Here is a 20,262-nt window from a genome sequence, read left to right on the forward strand (position 1 = left end):
TTTAAAAAGTAGCTCAGATAGGCCCCTTAAACAGCTCTTAGCGTCGGGTCCTAACAAATAAAGAGGATAATACAGCTGCTGCTCCATTGTAACATATGGTGCTCTCACACCTATCTAGCCACCTAGAACACTCATCGTGGATTCAGACCCAGTCACAATGAATTCATGTGGAAGCACAACAAGAGGTGGGTTCAGGAATTACACCCCTGTCAGAATAGCAATCACAGCCAGTAAACAGGGCAGTCAGGTGAACAAGTTTGGGTAGTGGTACAATATTAGAGAGTCACCACTTTGTTGAGAAGCGTTTGCCTTCAAATGAAAACTCACTTGGCCCATTCCCTCTGGCACATTCTCCTGACCTTGCTGTGACTGTTCTTTGGGATGGATAATATTAACTGGTATTCTGCCTCTTTCTCTCCCAGTCTCTCTGACCTTGAGTACTTCCGTGTGCACCACTATGCCCCCTCCCTTGCCCCTTCTTTCTCACTCCCTATACTGGCCATATGCTCAGCCACCACTGAACTGGTCCCTGTGCTCCCCAGTCCTCTCCCCCCAGGGCTCCCAGTATCCCAGGCCAACCCCCCCCCCCCCAATCGATCCCAGAGAGCCGTGCTAACAGTGAACAAAGACACTCCACTCCCCCTCCCTGCTAAATCGGTCTCTAACGGAAGGGTGAGGACCACGGATTTACAGGCTGTCTGTTTACAGACGCTCCCTGACAAGCCTATAGTTCAAATCACAGAACTGGAGAGTTCTCCTGTCATTGAGAGTTTCAAAAGGCATGCATACACAGAGAAATGGACATTACAATCCATTTCCAAGTACAGCTGATTGAGTTGGAAGGATACTAAAATGGAATTTTACATCGTAATGACGAGATTGCCCGGGTCAGGGAAGTAGAAATACTATACAATGGGGAGACATTACATTTTATGGGGCAGCAGAAGTGAACCAGTAAACATGTGAAACCAAGTGAAACCAAGACAAAACCTCTGTTACGGGAGTCTTCCATCGAAGGAGAGGCGGACCAAAATGCAGCGTGGTTATGGTTGAACATCTTTAATAAAGATGATAACGTGAACAATATACATATACAAATAAGAAAACGTGGAAAAACCGAAACAGTCCTAACTGGTGCAAAACACAGAGACAGGAACAATCACCAACGAAATACCCAAAGAATATGGCTGCCTAAATATGGTTCCGAATCAGAGACAACGATAAACACCTGCCTCTGATTGAGAACCACTCTAGGTAACCATAGACTTACCTAGAATACTACACTGAACACAACCATCATTCTACAAAACCCCTAGACAAGACAAACACATAATCACCCATGTCACACCCTGGCCTACCCAAAATAATAAAGAAAACACAGAATACTAAGGCCAGGGTGTGACAACCTCTCCCTTTCTACCCCACTTCTTGCTCTCACGCTAATCCATGAAGGATGAATTATTTTCAATTTTTAGATATTATCTAAAAATGCCAACATTGGCATCGGCCCGATGTCTAGTTTGATGCCGATGCGCAAAACCAATGTCAGAGCTGACGTGAATACCTATATAACGTAGGTAGATGACGTAATGACGCCATGAAAAATATAGTGGCTCGAGCAGTCATCAAGTCGAGCAGTCATTTGAAAGAGTCAGAACATTTCAGTGGGACAATGCAAAGGCAAGCCAAGATAATGGAATTCATTGCCCTTGACAATCAACCATTCTCTGTCGTGGATGATTTTTTTATGTCACCTTTATTTAACCAGGTAGACTAGTTGAGAACAAGTTCTCATTTGCAACTGTGACCTGGCCAAGATAAAGCGTAGCAATTCGACACATACAACAGAGTTACACATGGAATAAACAAAACATAGTCAATAATACAGTAGAACAAAAGAAAACAAAAAGTCTATATACAGTGAGTGCAAATGAGGTAAGTTAAGGAAATAAACAGGCCATGGTGGCGAAGTAATTACAATATAGCAATTAAACACTGGAATAATAATTAATCTTCTGCCAATGTGCAGGTAGAGATACTGGGGTGCAAAGGATCAAAATAAATAAATAAATCCCAGTATGGGGATGAGGTAGGTAGATAGCCCATCTGTAAACAGCCCATCTATGTACAGGTGCAGTGATGATGTTGGCTTTCGCCGACTGGTCGAGCACCACTACCAATTAGGCGCCATTTTTCAGCTGCTGCCTTACCGGAGTTACACAGTATTGATGACAAAATCTCACATCCATGATGCATCACTGCTATTACTGCTTCCCGACTGACATTTGGACCAGCGATGTCAGCCCCATGACCATTAGGAGCCTGACAGCACAGTGGGTCCACGAGGATTTCCTACTGAGGAAAGCCGTATTGTATGCTCAAGAATGTGCTGGTTCTTCTCATACCGCTGCTGCCATTTCAGTGGCATTGAGAACATGTTTGAAACATGAACACTCCTAGCTCCATTCGAACAACTGACTTCTGCAGCAGACGTGATACCCTGTCATGACATTGAAAGTCCTGCTCAACAAAAATGCCGACACAGAACGTCGGGTTAACTTGGAAAAGTACTTGACAAGAGGCTGTGAACAAGTGATTTGGTGGTATTCTCTCTGAGCCTCTTTACTAAAGACTCATCTCTTCAGTGGGTCATATGATTGAGTGTAGTCTGGCCCAGGAGTGTGAAGGTGAATGGAAAGGCTCTGTAGCAACGAACCGCCCTTGCCGTCTCTGCCTGGCCGGTTCCCCTCTTTCCACTGGGATTCTCTGCCTCTAACCCTATTACAGGGGCTGAGTCACTGGCTTACTGGTGCTCTTTCATGCCGTCCCTAGGAGGGGTGCGTCACTTGAGTGGGTTGAGTCACTGATGTGATCTTCCTGTCTGGGTTGGCGCCCCCCTTGGGTTGTGCAGTGGCAGAGATCTTTGTGGGCTATACTCGGCCTTGTTTCAGGATGGTAAATTGGTGGTTGAAGATATCCCTCTAGTGGTGTGGGGGCTGTGCTTTGGCAAAGTGGGTGGGGTTATATCCTGCCTGTTTGGCCATGTCCGGGGATATCATCGGATGGGGCCACAGTGTCTCCTGACCCCTCCTGTCTCAGTCTCCAGTATTTATGCTGCAGTAGTTTGTGTCAGGGGGCTAGGGTCAGTCTGTTATATCTGGAGTACTTCTCCTGTCTTATCCGGTGTCCTGTGAATTTAAGTATGCTCTCTCTAATTCTCTCTTTCTTTCTCAGAGGACCTGAGCCGTAGGACCATGCCTCAGGACTACCTGGCATGATGACTCCTTGCTGTCCCCAGTCCACCTGGCCGTGCTGCTGCTCCAGTTTCAACTGCTCTGCCTGCGGCTATGGAATCCTGACCTGTTCACCGGACGTGCTACCTGTCCCAGACCTATTATTTGACCATGCTGGTCATTTATGAACATTTGAACATCTTGGCCATGTTCTGTTATGATCTCCACCCGGCACAGCCAGAAGAGGACTGGCCACCCCTCATAGCCTGGTTCCTCTCTAGGTTTCTTCCTAGGTTTTGGCCTTTCTAGGGAGTTTTTCCTAGCCAACGTGCTTCAACACCTGCATTGCTTGCTGTTTGGAGTTTTAGGCTGGGTTTCTGTTAAGCACTTTGAGATATCAGCTGATGTACGAAGGGCTATATAAATACATTTGATTTGATACTGTGTCACCACCATGCTCGATGCAAGGTACTTCAATGCAAACAAGAAACAGGGTTTACGTGAAATGTTACAGGCACAGCTGGACAAGATGGAAACGGACACAGTCACCGTGCACACTGAGTGCACATTAAATCCTGGTTGAACAAATGAACAAAATAGCACAACAAGTAAGTGAAAGAAATGTTTTACTGGTAATGGGGACATACGTAAACACCAACAAAATAACTTTTTGGCAGTGTGTGTGTGTTTCAACTATTTAACTGTACTAGAATGCTTAAAAAGGCTGCTAAAATGGTATCTTCTTTCCATCTTTCCATATCGGGTTGTTTTTTTGCAAGGAAATTATCGGTATCGGCCATAAATGTCATATCGGTGCATAGTTCAAACACCAGAGACAACACTGATATGAGCTACTGTGGCAACAGTCCTGAGGCGAGTGGCATTGTGGGTCTGTCTTGTCCTCTTCAAGTTTCTCCGTCACACTCATCGGCCCATCACCATGCTACTCGTTAGGCCTATACTTAGCATTTAGCTGCTGTGGTTTGCCTGGAATACAGACATGTCTTTTCACCACATTCCTTTTCACCATCTTTCCATTTAAGAGAAGTGCTAAACGACAGCAAAAAAGTCATGGAATCATGTTGCCAAACACATCCACACTTACCAATAGGGCAGTGGCGGTCAAGCGACCACTGCCACCGTAATAACCGCTTGAATTTGGGAAAACAAACAAAGAACAGTCTATGTTACAGGAGAATCGGACTCAAAAGCAAGAATGCCCGGCCAGCCCACCTTTATTCAGCTGTTCGTCCCCCCTCCATCAATGTATTGATGTTATTTAAAAAATATATTTAAAAAAAAAATGTAAATAAGTTTTCATGATGGTAGTCATCTATAACTGTCAGTTACATGATTATACGGCCAGCCCTACTTACCAACTCATACATATACAGAGGTGTATTCTAGCAGAGAGGATACTGTTGAAATATAGATCCACGACATCTATACATAATATATAGAGGTCTAAATTCTCATGAATCATGGTCACCGAGTAGTTTCACTTTCGGGGATATAGGGCTGTATTGGATGGGCATAGCTTACGACAGTGTGTATCACACAGAGCAGAAACCTAGATTGGCTCTCTGAGATGAGTCGTGTTAGATGTGGAAAGGGGCCTATAGCATAGTGCTGTGGCCAATGGATCTTATTTTCTCATTTACTCTCTAGATACTTATTTCGCAGTTTCACAAATAGTATCAAATGGTGAAGAGGAAGGTTCATCCTTAAAAACAGATACATATCAGTTGAACTAGACTATAGCTTTGGATGTAAACCCTATGAGAAATAAGTGTCGTTACACAGTGTTAGAATGAGTGTATGGCAGATGGCCATGCTGGAAGGAGGCTTCAGAGAGCTTTACGATGCCCTAGAAGAGACGTGTGATATTCATGGACACAGGCAAAAAGTCATAACGCATTAAATGTAACTATTTTTCTAGATAAATACAAAGACAAACATTTTTTTTTAAATTGACAGTTACTTCCCATTAGCGGCAGTGCTGTAGACAAAAAAAAAGTGCCAAGCAAGACAACTGAGATGGTAGCCTATGATTTAAAAAGTTGGTCTAAGCTATTTCAAATAACATTTCCAGGAAATGCATAAGATATTTGGATGTGCAACATGTCAAAATAGGATCTATAATTAATCAGACTTCTTTTTGGCTCTTCAGAGAATCTTTGTGCATATTGGCCTATATTATTCACCACCTGGAAACGCAACACTTAACTAGACTGCTAACTAGCCTACATGGCAGATGTCCTACAAAAATATTTCAGCGCTAGGCCTAGGCTACTTTATGTAGACGAGGGGTAGGCAACTAGTGGCCTGGACCCTTTTGTAGGCCCTCGGATCAAACCCTGCCCCCCCCCCCCCCCCCAACTTATTTTTGAGTTAGAGTAGTAAAATACACAAGGCGCAATTTTGAAATGTGGTTGTACATCAGCAGTTTCTCTTGTTAGGTCAGTCAGTGTCACTTAATTAGCCCGTCCATGTAAGCTTACATTTTATAGATTGTTAAGATAGCTGGCTGCTAGACTAAACTTGTAGTAGCCATGGTCAAATAATCGTCCCCATTGTTCATCAGAGATCATATAAAACTGCACAAACATTTTTCTCCTCCATTGAACAAAATGTTTAGAACTGCAGGAAATGAATTGTGAAACTGCACATTTCCCTCTCTGGCCCATTGCAAAATGTAATTAAATGAGTTATACCATTTCCAAATCTTCATGGCAAAATGTGTAGAATTGCAGCAAACTTATTTTAAAAAATGCAACATTTCTCTATGTTCCATGGGCATGTGTACAATTAAAGGAAATTACACTTTTAAAAAACTATTACATTTTTTTGATATATACAGTGGGGCAAAAAAGTATATAGTCAGCCACCAATTGTGCACGTTCTCCCACTTAAAAAGTGGCCTGTAATTTATCATAGGTACACTTGTACACTTCAACTATGACAGACAAAATTAGAAAAAAAAATCCTGAAAATCACATTGTAGGATTTCTAATGAATTTATTTCAAATGATGGTAAAAAAATAAGTATTTGGTCACCTACAAACAAGCAAGATTTCTGGCTCTCACAGACCTCTTCTTTAAGAGGCTCCTCTGTCCTCCATTCGTTACCTGTATTAATGGCACCTGTTTGAACTTGTTATCAGTATGAAAGACACCTGTCCACAACCTCAAACAGTCACACTCCAAACTCCACTATGGCCAAGACCAAAGAGAATTAGAACCTAACACACACACAGCTGGGGGGGGGGGGGGGGGTGGGTTAAAATCCTCAATTTAATTTAGGGCCCCCAATTGGCTATGGCCAGCTCTGACTGCATGTGTGATTATGGATGTGGATACGCAGACCCCACGAGCCACTGTGGCCCCTCATGATAAGTTAAACTTTTTTGTGGCCCCTACCCCCATCAATGTTACCCATACTTTATGTAGGCCTATTCACTGCAAAAGGCATGCTCCACAGGTGCATCAAAACCGTACTACACAATTGGTGCCATGAACTCAATATTAAGAGGTGACAAATAGAACGGTCATATGCTTGTGCTTTTCAGAATGCATCTCTCCCTCCTCTATGCACACAGCGGTTAGAGGGAGTGAGAGCCAGCAGTGAAACAGGCAGATACTTTCATAGCAGGAATCAACATAATGCATATACTGTATTAGTGTTAACAAAATAATGGCTCTCAACAATCTATAGGAACGTTGGGTAACACGTTATTTGGATGGTCTACAGCAGCCTTTCTTAAAGTGTGTGTCGCAACCTGTTAATGGTGGGTCGCAACGTGTAATTATTTCATTACTGGAATTGATTTGGCCAAGTGCAACTGCGCTCTCGGTTCAGTGCGCTCTCCACTTAGCAGCTGTCTCTGCTCAGTTTGGCAGCTGCGTGAGTGGGAGATGCCTGTGTGCTTCGCGGTTTACCTGATATTTTTTGTGCAGTTCTCTTGAAGATCAGCAACAGATGATATGCTGTCAGCCACTGTTATTCCCACACGCCATCACTCACCGCTGTCATGCTAGCCACAAGTTCCGACTGAGCTCAATCCTCATGAAACGCAAAAACATAGATTAGTTTCGCTTTCACACAAACTTTGAGAAATAGCAAGCAGCACCCACAATGTTTGTTGCGGGGAAGTGCTTAGTAACGGGTCTCAAAACGAACAAATGAATAAAGCGACACGTCCTGACCAAACACAGCACGATGGTAAACCCAGGGAGTTCTTTCAGAACAGGGCAGAATGCTTCAGGAAACAGGTCTACGCAGATTCCACATCTCCATCTAAGTGCTATCTTTATGGGCCCATCCATCTCTGTACAGGCAGCATTTAGATCCACCCTTTTTTTAAAGGCCTACTTTAGCTATTGATTTATCTGGGCTTTACAGTCACAGTACCCAGCTCCATGGGGAATAACACTAGAGCCCGACCAATTTATTGGCTGACCGATATGCTCGGCCGATATTAGCCGTTTACAGGAATTATCTGTATCACCGTTTAATCCACTGAAAAGGACAGATAATATTTGTGCTGAAGAGGGCGCTCTTTACATGGCCCTAGCCTATTTGCCTTGGCATGCTACAGCAAGACTGGACACGATCACCCAATGCAGTTACACTAGTCAGAGAGGAGAGTTAACTACTGTGAACTGTTACTACGGTGCTGTTTCTACGAGTGCTGAGTATATACAAGCTTGACAGCTCAATAAAATGTGAACTGTCCATGTCCTGTTACATGAAGTGCCATGGTAGGGTGTTGTTAAGCACTTTCAACTCTGTGGTAACGTTAACATTACAGCCCTTTAGTGAAGCCTGCAAAATGTGGTGTTATATTTGCTGTTTGCGAAGGTTACTCCTCCAGTTACTCATATGTTTTCAGAGACAAAAATAACAGCAGGTTCAAAACATGACATCGCAGCTACGTTTTGATATATGGGTTGTCACTTTACGCCACTCCATTTCCATGACAAGTGCTCAGCAAACTAGCTGTATGAGAGTACTTGAGGATTAGTGCCATCTGGAATCCTTAGGACACCTCCCTAAATCCTAAACTTAACCCCTACCCTAACCATAACCCTTACCTAAGCCGAACCTTAATATAACCATTTTAAAATGCTTACTTCAATGGTGTAGGGACATTAAGGATCCCACATAGCAAGGACCGTTCACTGAGGCAACACTTGGCACTAGAGGCAGAACAGCAAATTTTGTGATATGTTTTTCCTTTCAAGTGACAACGGCCATATTTCAGTGGCTACAGCCCTGCAAACAACGAAAACGTAGCTAAATATTAATACATTGAAAATGTGTCCTGTCGTTGTTGTCTAGCTGGCTAGCATGAAGCAGCTCGGTCTTCAGTCTAGGAATTTATTTTTGCTGGAATCAGTGCAGTTTATCGTCCTTTCGCTAGAGTAAGTTTTTCCATTCGAAAATCTAGTCTTTCTGGTGCTCCTACATTTTATGTGGTGCTCCTAACCTTTTAGTTCACAAATTCAAAGCTTGCCTAATCATTTTGAATTATTCCGCAATCTGAATGTTGTTTTTGCCTACTGTTATCATTTAATTATCCACTTACATAAATCATGTTTCATTCACAACTGTACAGGTGTGATCTACTTTTGGGATAAACCAAATTACCATAAGAAAACAGCAATGCCCTCATTTGTCAAAAATAAGTTAACCAATTATCAAAAATGCTCAGCTTCCAAATCCATTAAATGTTTTGTTAAATTTAAGAAATCTGCTTTGAGTATTTTTGTAGGGCTGTTTTAAGCACAATCCATACAGAAGATATTTTTATTTTATATTCCAGATATTATTATAATTATCATCAGCAGATATCAGTAATCAGGGTGAATAGTTCTAAAAATATATCCAAAAATCCCATAATCGGTCGAGCTCTACAACACACAAGCAGAAATTATAGCCACTCACTCAACTATGATCATTTTCTTCATTTATGGTCAAGAAATGTAGGTAACAAAATCATTCACGCAAACAAATTCTAATAAATGCAGTACAACACGTCTTTTCCTATTTTTTCTAAAAACACCACAATGCTAGAATCCTAACCAACCAAAGACCACTATTTTCCTCTATCAAATAACAACCCCCCTCCCCTCAAAAGGACTCCTCCATCGTCCTCATGACAAAAGCATAACGGCTGCATGACCAGCCCTTTCATAACCAAAGTGGAGGGGAATAGTGCGCTCTTTTCAAGCTAATGGAGGGCTAGCATGTCAGCTCTGGTCCCTATAGGAAATATGAATATGGTGGTGGCGATTTGGTATATGGTGGGAAACAGAACTTTGAAGAGGGTTGGATATCTAGGGACAGGCTGAGTGACATAGGGTTGAAAAAAATAATCTGTTGACAGTTCTCCAGAAATCCTGGTTGGAAGATCTCTGGAATTACGAGGAATAAGCAGGAAATCGAGGAATCATTCAAATAGAATTTCTGGAAAACCAGGGAATTTTGGGAACGTTACCAGAATTTTGCAGTACCCCAGTGACATGACAGCATGATCGCCAACCTACTTTGAGGAGTAGCTACATGAACCCATAAGTGATCTCTGTGTCTCCACAGATCAAAAATCTACATCAAACTGTCACATGCGCCAAATACAACAGGTGTAGACCTAACTGTTACTTACAAACCCTTAACCAACAGTGCAGTTCAAGAAGTGTTCAAATATTTACCCAATAAAATAAGTAAAAAATGATAAAAAAAGTAACAGAATAAGATAACAATAACGAGGCTATATACAGGGTCAATGTGCGGGGGTACAGGTTAATCAAGATAACTTGTACACAAAATAAATAATCCAGTGGACATTTTATTCATTGTTCAGCTTGGGGGTAAGAAGCTGTTGAGGAGCCTTTTGGTCCTAGACTTGGCATTCCTGTACCGTTTGCCGTACGGTAGAAGAGAAAACAGACTATGACTTGGGTGACTGGAGTCTGACAATTTTATGGGCTTTCCTCTGACAATGCCTATTATATAGGTCCTGGATGTCAGGAAGCTTGGCCCGAGTGATGTACTGGGCCGTTTGCACTACCCTCTGTAGCGCCATACGGTCAGATGCCGAGCAGTTGCCATACCAGGCGGTGATGGAACGAGTAAGGATGCTCTCGATGGTGCAGCTGTAGAACATTTTGAGGATCTGGGGACCCATGCCAAATCTTTTCAGTCTCCTGAGGGGGAAAAGGAGTTGTTGTGCCCTCTTCACGACTGTCTTGGTGTGTTTGGACCATGTTAGTTCATTGGTGATGTGTACACCAAGGAACATGAAACTCTCAACCCACTCCACTACAGCCCAGTCGATGTTAATGGGGGCCTGTTCGGCCCGCCTTTTCCTGTAGTCCACAATCAGCTACCTTGTCTTGCTCACAATGAAGTTGTTGTCATGGCACCACACGGCCAGGTCTCTGAAGTCCTCCCTATAGGTTGTTGGTGATCACAGGGCACTGACCTGGCTAGTGGCTCGCTACATTACCAAGTAAACAGAGCAGGGACGTACAGTATACAGTGATGTTATTGGTTGGACAGATGGTGTGCCTCATTTTCATTCTATTAAACAAGTCGTGACTGCAAAACATGCAAGTAAAAAAATACAACATTTTGCAACAGTGCGACACAAATAGCCATCCTCGTGATTAAAACATTATCGTTGATGACAGTCGGCCCGTGTTCTATAGAGATATGACTTGTGCTCACAGTCACAAAGCAATTGGGTGGCCACCGTATAGCTATTAGCGCTCCTCATTTGGGAGTTTATGGCAGCATACTTTGAATGATAATTATGTGGGAACAAAAGGCAGGTTGGAAGACAAAGGCAGGTTTAGAGTGAATGGGCTGGCCCTGTGCCGCAGTAAGTGTTCAGAAAGGGATTAAACAAGGTAATTATCTCGGAGAATGGATGGATGGGGGAAAGGAAAGCGGTCTCAGGTTGGCTCTGACTGTCTCCACTTAGCACCTCAGAAATAGCAACTGAACGATCAGATCGCTGAAAAATAGGGGCAGGTAAAAGACAACGACGTCGCAGAGACTCTTAGTTACCACCCCAAGACCCTTCTCGCTCTCACCTCTCTGATCTTGTCTCGTTTCTCCTTGATGTCGGGCTCCCCGGGGTCTCCATCGTTGACCCCCACCACCTTGGGCATGGGGACCGGTGGTAACGGCTTGGGCCCCTCCTTCTTCAGGTCCTCCAGCACCTTGCTCTTCTCAGTCTGGATCTCAGCCCGCAGCTCGTCCCGGGACTTCCTCAACTTCTCCTTGGCTTCCTGCAACGCCCGCTCGTGGTCCGCTCGGATCTTATCCCGCAAGCTCTCCTCCTCCTCCCTAAAGAGAAACAGGAAGTCAGCTCACAGGTTACAACACAACCAGGAAGTAAATGACATCAAACCAAACAGCTTGAAATATTACATATAGGTTTAACATTGTATAACAAAGTAAAGATCTGGGCCACATGTCAAGGCTTATTCCCTAAGGCCATATTCAGCCTACTGTGGAAAAATAAATACAAAGGAATCAAAAGCCTTGACAAAAAAAAAAACAGTCCTCTTAATCCCTTTTCTCTTGCAGTTCTATAATATACTAGATATGTTAGAAATTATAAAACACCAGTTCTCAGCTGTAAGGGCCCTGGAGATGCAGGCTGTGAACTGGAGGGCTAAACCCTGACAGAGCAGGGGACTTGCGTGTGTAAGAGAGAGGGAGAGAACAGGACATATAAAAGCCAGCCGTGAGTCAAAGTGCATAAGAGCAACTGCCACACAGACAAAACACACAGTACAGCCTGAGCTGTAGGCACAGGAAGACAGAGAGCCAACATCTCTAGCAGTACAGCGATAAAAGAAAAGAAAGCATGAAATTGAGAGGAGAGAGCGAGATGAAACACAGCCAAAAAAAGGGGTCAGGTGGATACGGAGACGTGCTCTGATGAGATCCGCCATCACGGCTCACTTCACCTATGATGAGCCCCCAGGCCGGCAGAGAATAGAGAGCTGCACAACAGGGGGGGGGGGGGTCAGAGATCAGATCACTTACTGTAGCAGACAGGAGACATTTCATCACTGTCATTAAAACATTAGAAGCCTATTTATGCTTGATCCAAAAAAGTGGTCTGAGGCTCCATATGGAGGATATGATGCAATGGTGGAGCCTCCAGAGGCATGCAGAGATCAAATTGAGCTCCTTACCGCATCACCATGCGCCCCCCAAATGTTTTAACAATGCAGAGGGCTCCGTATAGCTCCGCATTGACATGATTGGTTGACGGTAGGTGGGGGCGGGAGGTCCTGTATAAACACACTCACTTCCTTGACATCTTCCTTCACAACAGCTTTCCAAAGCGCAAGAAGCATGAATGCCCTGACTTCTGCAGAGGCCGTATCCCCGTAAATGTTGCACGGCTAATGCAGACATGGGATTGAACATGAAGCGACATTAACTCACCAAGACAGACAGGCATTTTAGATGAATTACCCTTCATTCATTCATTCAAAGTGGACTGGCTCCCAGCATAGACAGTGATCCTCCGTTTTATTTCATAACCATTCGGTTCCCTGATGTGGGCCTATCCACACCCCAGGGCCAAAATAACAGCATTAACCCGGGCTTCAGAACATTTATGTCGATGTGCGTGTTGGTCTCCATACTAACTGATAGGAAATGGGTTTACACAGTGATGAGGTTTGTGTGTGTTTAGAACTGACTCAGTCCGGATAGACACACTGTACTGGCATTTCTAACCCACCGAAGGGCTGGAGTCATACGCATCGATAAGTATGCCCTCGCAAACATGCATTCAAATATGGTATTTAGTGGGTTATAATGTTCAGACTGACTGAAGCGCTTAGCGGTCATGAAGGTTTACGTGTGTGTGGGGCACAGCAGCGTGTAATGAGATGGTGTTTTCAACCCACACCTTACTATAACGGCTCCTAGTGAGACGGAAAGGCCAGGATGACAACATGAAACACCAATAATACGGCATTACTATACAGCCCCGGGGCTAATGGGCGGAGTCAACATCTGACTCAATTATGATGACGAAGACATGAGCCCAGGCCCCAGCAATCAAGCCTGCCTCGGCTAACGTTCCTGTTCCCTTCAGCAGACTAAGAGAAATCGCATCCACCTTCCTGATTAGTGCCTGCAGTCATGTGCATCGTCATAGTCACTTCCTGCTTTCATTAGCCTCTTCCAATGGCATCTCATATTCTATTGTTACAGGAACATTTGGTGCTCTGTCTGTCTGTGTCAAAAGCCATCATCAGCAACGGTAAAAGGCAGAACACTGCCATATCTCGGAAAATAATATTAACCATGGAAACAATGACTGGCAAAACGGAAGCAGCAGGGTGTAACCATGGTAATGCTAGAACACTTGCAGCCGGTCTATGAGAAAAGATTGTCAAGACTGCACCACGATGTAATTACTACTATGCTTCGGATGTATATAGTTCACTGGGGTATTTGGAAAAAGCCATGGGATGGTTTTTCAATACCGTCAACTATTTTTATTTTAATTAGAATTTTTTTTATACCTTTGAATATTTGTAGCAACATTGAAGTAAATACCTGCAGTGAACTTGAGAAATATGTTAGGATATAAAGAACATTAAGTTAATTTCATCTGTCACATTATTATGTAGTTTGTTAGTCCCCAGGAGGGTTGCACATTTTGGGGAATATTCAGAGGAAAGTTTCCGTGGGGAAAAAAAACGGAATTACCGGGAATATGTCCAATATTAATACAATTTAAATGTAATGTTTTTTGCATTGGATATATTTACCATATCATATGGAGACAGAAACATGAACATTTTACCTTATCATAAATAGATAAATAATTGCAAATTACTAAATCCTTCCAATAGAAAAAAATTGTTTCAAATTGAACTTTAATTAAATGAGTTGACTCTTCACATGGGATGATTTCACTGAACAACAAAAGAAAGGAAATATTGAATGATCCATCGCATCTCCCAGAAACGTTTCCAACATGCATCTGTAAAATGATAGTCTAGAAACTAAAGCTTTGGTTGTCTTCCTCTCAGGCTTCCATGTCTTCTCCCTGGACCTCCTCAATGTCCACCTCTTGAACATCAGCCTCATCTTCCGTCACTTTCCAACCTTGTTAATTAAGGAAGGCTCGTTGTCAGGCTAAAAAAGCCTCAAATTTGCCCAGATGGCCACCAATGTTTCAACGCTTGTATTGGTCAGCCTGTTGCGTGCTTTGGTGTGTGTGTTTCCAAACAAGGACCAGTTGTGCTCTATAACCCACTAAATACCATGACAATCATATTTCAACCCGCCAGGGGTGACAAAAACCTCAGAAATAACAATATAATTCATGCCTTACCTTTGAAGATCTTCTGTTGGCACTCCAATATGTCCCATAAACATCATAAATGGTCCTTTTGTTCGATAAATTTTAAACATGAAGGTCAGTCAATAATGAACATTTCAAGAATTTTTAACGTTTCTTCAAGTGGTCGCAAAAACCATCAAGTGCTATGATGAAACTGGCTCTGAGAAGCGCCACAGAAAAGGAAGCCGCAGAGTTACCTCTGCTGCAGAGGATAAGTTAGAGTTTACTGCACCTCAGATTGCTGCCCAAATAAATGGTTCAGAGTTCAAGTAACAGACACATCAACTGTTCAGAGGCTGCGTGAAATCAGGCCTTCATGGTCGAATTGTTGCAAAGAAACCACTACTAAAAAGGAAACCAATAATAAGAGACTTGCTTGGGCCAAGTAACACGGGCAATGGACATTAGACAGGTGGAAATCTGTCCTTTGGTCTGATGAGTCCAAATTTGAGAATTTTGGTTCCGACCGCCGTGTCTTGTGAGACGCAGAGTAGGTGAACGGATGACCCAGAAGCATGGAGGTGGTGGTGTGATGGTGCTTTGCTGGTGACACTGTCAGTGATTTATTTAGAATTCAAGGCACACTTAACCAGCATGGCTACCACAGCATTGTGCAGCTATACACCATCGCATCTGGTTTGCGCTTAGTGGGAAAATAATTTGTTTTTCAACAGGACAATGACCCAAAACACTCCTCCAGGCTGTGAAAGAGCTATTTGACCTAGAAGGAGAGTGATGGAGTGCTGCGTCAGATGACCTGGTCTCCACAATCCCCCGACCTCAACCAAATTGAAACGGTTTCGGATGAGCTGGACTGCAGAGAGAAGGAAAAGCAGCCAACAGCATAGCAACAATTCCTTCAAAACTGTTGGAAAAGCATTCCAGGTGAAGATGGTAGAGAGAATGCCAAGAGTGGGCAAAGCTGCCATCAAGGCGAAGGGTGGCTACTTTGAAGAATCTCAAATATATTTTTATTTGTTTAACACTTTTTTGGTTACTACGTGTTATTTCATAGTTTTGATGTCTTCACTATTATTCTACAATGTAGAAAAAAGTAAAAAGAAATCAACTGAACGAGTAGGTGTGTCCAAACTTGACTGGTACTAACATATGTGGAAAAAGTACCCAATTGTCATACTTAAGTAAAATACACCTTAATAGAAAATGGCACAAGTAAAAGTCACCCAGGAAAATACTACTTGAGTAGAAGTCAAAAATGATTTGTTTTGAAATATTTAAGTAACAAAAGCAAAAATATTTTTTTGCATCACAAACGGTCCTTTTGTTCGATTAATTCCGTCGATATATATCCAAAATGTTTACGGATAGACAAGGGTACACAGACATAATTTACAAACGAAGCATGTGCTTAGTGAGTCTGCCAGATCAGAGGCAGTAGTGATGACCAGGGATGTTCTCTTGATAAGAGCGTGAATTGGACAATTTCTATGTCCCGCTAAGCATTCAAAATGTAAAGAGTACTTTTGGGTGTCGGGAAAATGTGTGGAGTAAAAAGTACATTATTTTATTTAGGAATGTAGTGAAGTAAAAGTTGGCAAATAAAACTAAAGTACAGATACTTTAAAGTACTAAAGTAGTTTGAGATATTTTTACTTAAGAACTTTACCACTAACATAAACTATTAAGTTAACTAAGCTCCGCAAAATAAAATCTTCCCAGCTTGATTTTGCTAACTTGCTAATGTCATTAAAGTGGCTAACGCTAGCTAGCAAGATCAAGCTTCTTGGTAACAGCAGCAGAGACAAGATTTCTGCTGCCTAATATTTGTTTTGTGCATGCTGCAAACTGCGTTTTGAGATACTTGCACAACTTTATGAGCTGGGTTGTCTGTCCTAGTCCTAGTAGTAAATTAGCATTTACCTAGCCTTCACTATGAGAAGTCCTTGGTACTTGTTCGCATTTCAGGAGGGATGTTTTTGGGGATTTTATTACATTTGAAAAAACAAATAGCGCCCCGTGTTTACACTACCGGTCATACCGTATATATTCCGGGATGGCACAGGCACAGTATTAAGGTATGGAAATCTAGATACCTCCCAACCATAGTAAATACCTATTTGTCCAATAATGCTGGGGGAAAAAAAGAGGGCAGTCTTTGTCACTGTGCAATTTGTGGATACCAGGATGTGGCTTTTTTTACACAGCTTCAGAGAATCCATTAACGATGGCCTAAGACAACCACTATTGTTGATCTCAGATGTTGTCATCTCCTAACCCTACTGCTGCTTTCTCCTTTCTCTCTCACACAAGTTTTACTGTACTTGTAAGGACCAATTGATTCCCATTCAAAAGCCTATTGTTCCTAACCTTAATTCTAACTCTAAAAGCTAAGCCTAAAATATCCATTTACCTTGTGATGACCGGCAAAAAGTTAGCATTTTCCTTGCTTTATTATTTGTGAGGACTTCTAGTGCTCAGAAGTATAGTAAAACAGGGAGACAGGATTTTAGTCAAATAAAATTGGCACAGGTTCCAGGAGAATATTAATTTGTTTACCTATTCATTGATGGAAATACCAGTCGATAGAAATACATGACTAGTCAGGTTTATTGGTCTATAGGTTCACTTGCATAATTTAGTGGAAATTTAATTGGCCCATGTACAGTATATTCGTTATTTACCACACATGTACAGCATTCAGGTAAGAGCCCTGAAATGGAAATTCTGTCAGACAGCGCAAGAGCGGCTGCAGCATCTTGTGATGCTTTTAAGACAACTGGGAACGCTGAAAAATTCGATGTCAAATCATGACGTCAGCGATCTTCAGGTCTGAAAGTCGGAGCTCTAGATAAAAGGCCTGAGTTCGAGTTGGAATTCCGAGTTAGATGACCGTTCAAAACGATTTCTCCCGGTCGGAGCTCGTTCCCTCCCCCCAGTTAACTTGAACATGGCATCAAACGGCAATGGAAGGACGGGTTCGTCAGCATGTCACACCACTGTGCAATGAGCTGGAGGCAGTTTGGATTTTGAAAACATATACTTAATTGTTTGAAACCTTTATGTTTAATACGAGGTATGTCTTAACATGCTTCAAAGTAGCCCATCAGATCTCTTTCGAAATGTAATCTCCGTCACATGGAACCGGTAACATATGCAGTGCACTTTTGACAATGGCATTTTCTTGCTAATTGCATTATGGAACGAACATTTGCCATAGCCGACAGTCTTGTGCACATTGCTGCGCTCATTAATAAATAGTTTCTCAGCATTTTAAGCTAAACACCTGTTGCATCAGACTCTTAAAAAATAATAATACATGTATGTAGCCTAGGCGTACTGGTTGTATGAATTTCAGATCTATCGTCCCACAACTGTCCCAGAGTCTGTTTGGAATAGGCTATTTCTTTCTCGACAAGATGACGAACAGAATAGGTAGCCTAAACTTTTCTACCATAGTAAATTGACATAGACTAGTGATTTATACGTTCGTTACTTATCTTCTTAGCTGAGGAAAAGTAAAATGTGGACAGTTATTCTATCATGTTCAAAGTGCACATCTGAATTTGGTAAGAAGGACCATACATCGTTGCATGTTAATATGAATTACCATATTCTAAACGTGATTTGTCATTCTGAGCACTGTGGGTTGACGAACTAAATCAGGTTTCGGACTCAATGCATATGGGGCTGTTAAATTTCTCAAATGTCCGGTAAATAAAAATGTTGCCAAATGAAAACCCTGACACACACTCATCTAAAATATAGGCGCAGACGCGGTGGCTACATACAAGGTACAAGGATCAAACCCTTTTTCAGAGGAATGCTTCATTCCCCGGTGCTCCCTGGCACTCGCTGCCTATCCCGAGGCTTTTGGTCCAGGCACTCCGGGCAGAATGACTCACTGTGGAGAGCAGCAGACTGCCTTAGCTTCCCCACAGAGACAGCCTTCACCATGGTACTATTCAGAATAGCCATGAGGCTTAGATCAGAGCTCATTCTCAGGGATAAGAAATACAGCCAGGGGAAGAGAAGTTTTTATCTTGGGAGGCTGAGGTTTCACGTTTAGCAGAGGAGCTGGAGATGAGAACATGGGCAGGGCTCTACACTGACTTAAAAAAATAAAATGTTTTTTTTTTTTAAGTACAAGGAGCACATGTGCACCGAAGTTGAAGAATATTGGCACACAAAGAAAGTTAGGCGCACAATTCAAAATATTTAAAGTACTCAAGTTGATGGAAGTCTGTAGATACAATGGCAGGGAATGGTAAGTGATGCTGTGTGTCCCAAAAAGCAATTTAGCAATGCTGTGAAAACATTGTGCGACTAGACAAAGAAAACAGTCTCCAATATAACAATGTGTCCGACTCCATACCCCAATATCCCCCCCCCCCCCCCCCAAGATTAAATGAACACATGAAACAATAAAGCCTTCATATAACTGTCTCTCCTGCTTTCCGCCATCCTCCCACAGTTCTCTGTTCGGTCGTGTTCCATCCTTCCATCTGTGTGGGCCCTGATGACATCAGCCCAGATGGACAGTGGGTTTAGAGTTACTCATCTCCAGTTCTGGCCCAGGCATATGCTCTTTAAAATGAGGATTAGGGAGGAATGAGTAAGCCTTCGCTTTTTTACCTCCATTTTCCTCCTGACTATTTACAAGGTAGCGGAAAGAGAATTAACACCAGGGATTTAAGGAACAGCAGAGTGCTGGATTAGCTACCTAGTATTGACACTAGAACCAGAAAGCAACAGAGGGAGAGCGGGAAGTAGAGAGTGAAAGACGGTAGAGGATTTGCAAACGCATAGATGCTGTTTTGGGGGTTGACATGAATAATGTAATGCAATGAAACGCTTCCCCTGCACACAGGTGTCTCACCCACAGAAATTACTTCATCCATTGATCGCCTGCTCTGCTTAAAACCTCCCGCTCCACAGAATTAATTACGTCTGGTGGCTTGGAGGGTTTGATGGCTGATTCACAGCGTCTCCCCCTCTCATTACGCCAGGGTCTTCACAGTGCAGCCATAGTGTTTACTTTGAGAATCAGTCATTTGCTTGGGAAAATCACGCCTGTGCTCTGCTCATTTGGTTTTGTTTCCCCTCTTTAAGAGGAGTAGATTAATGCCAAGCAGGTGGAAGAAGTGTGTGCTAAATACCAAGAGGCGCACTGCAGAATAGATCATGTCCATTGTTCAAGGTTATCAAGTCCACTTCAGTGTCTCAAACAAGGTAAAGAGAACATAATGGGTTTATAAATCAGCAGCACAGAATTTAACAAAAACCCTCAACCGAAGTTGATAGCTAAAATGTCCCATCTCTGTAGTCAGTGAAAGCAGTCCCTCTCTGGTGAAACCCATTGGCATAGGCCTAAGAGGCAAGTCTGTGCATTTGTTTGCTCTGTCTCAAAACTGCTCTCAGAGAGAAGGGCTCTCCTGGGAACAATAGTCTCATGGTATCGATCAAGTGATGCACACAAGTCTAGCTTTACTTCACCTTTAAGTGGAGAGGTCTGACAGATAGTGAATAAAATACATGCTGAGTACAATTGTTCCGTCTTCCTCCTCCACCTTCTTCTCCTCCTTTGTCTTGTGTTCATATAAGCCGCTGCTGGCCATAGACTTCCTATCCCAGACTTCCCATGACCCACTTGGCATGCCTGAAGCGAGCGGTGGTGTAAC

At 42.7% G+C, this 20,262-nt stretch overlaps 1 protein-coding gene across 7 annotated transcripts in view; it reads right to left on the reverse strand.

Moving 5' to 3' along the window:
* The window catches only part of LOC110520419 (mannosyl-oligosaccharide 1,2-alpha-mannosidase IB), a 113,234-nt gene that overhangs the window by 79,599 nt on the left and 13,373 nt on the right, over positions 1–20,262 (reverse strand). For all 7 annotated transcript variants that reach the window (XR_016494814.1, XM_021597729.3, XM_021597732.3 and 4 more), the window contains exon 4: positions 11,331–11,586. Coding sequence is in view for 6 of the 7 variants with exons in the window: in XM_021597729.3 (XP_021453404.3) it covers positions 11,331–11,586 (256 nt within the window). In the remaining variant the exon portion in view is untranslated. The remainder of the gene's footprint in view (positions 1–11,330; positions 11,587–20,262) is intronic.

This window comes from Oncorhynchus mykiss, chromosome 3, assembly GCF_057628025.1.
Source record: "Oncorhynchus mykiss isolate SJ-2025 chromosome 3, ASM5762802v1, whole genome shotgun sequence".
Lineage (NCBI taxonomy): Eukaryota > Metazoa > Chordata > Actinopteri > Salmoniformes > Salmonidae > Oncorhynchus > Oncorhynchus mykiss.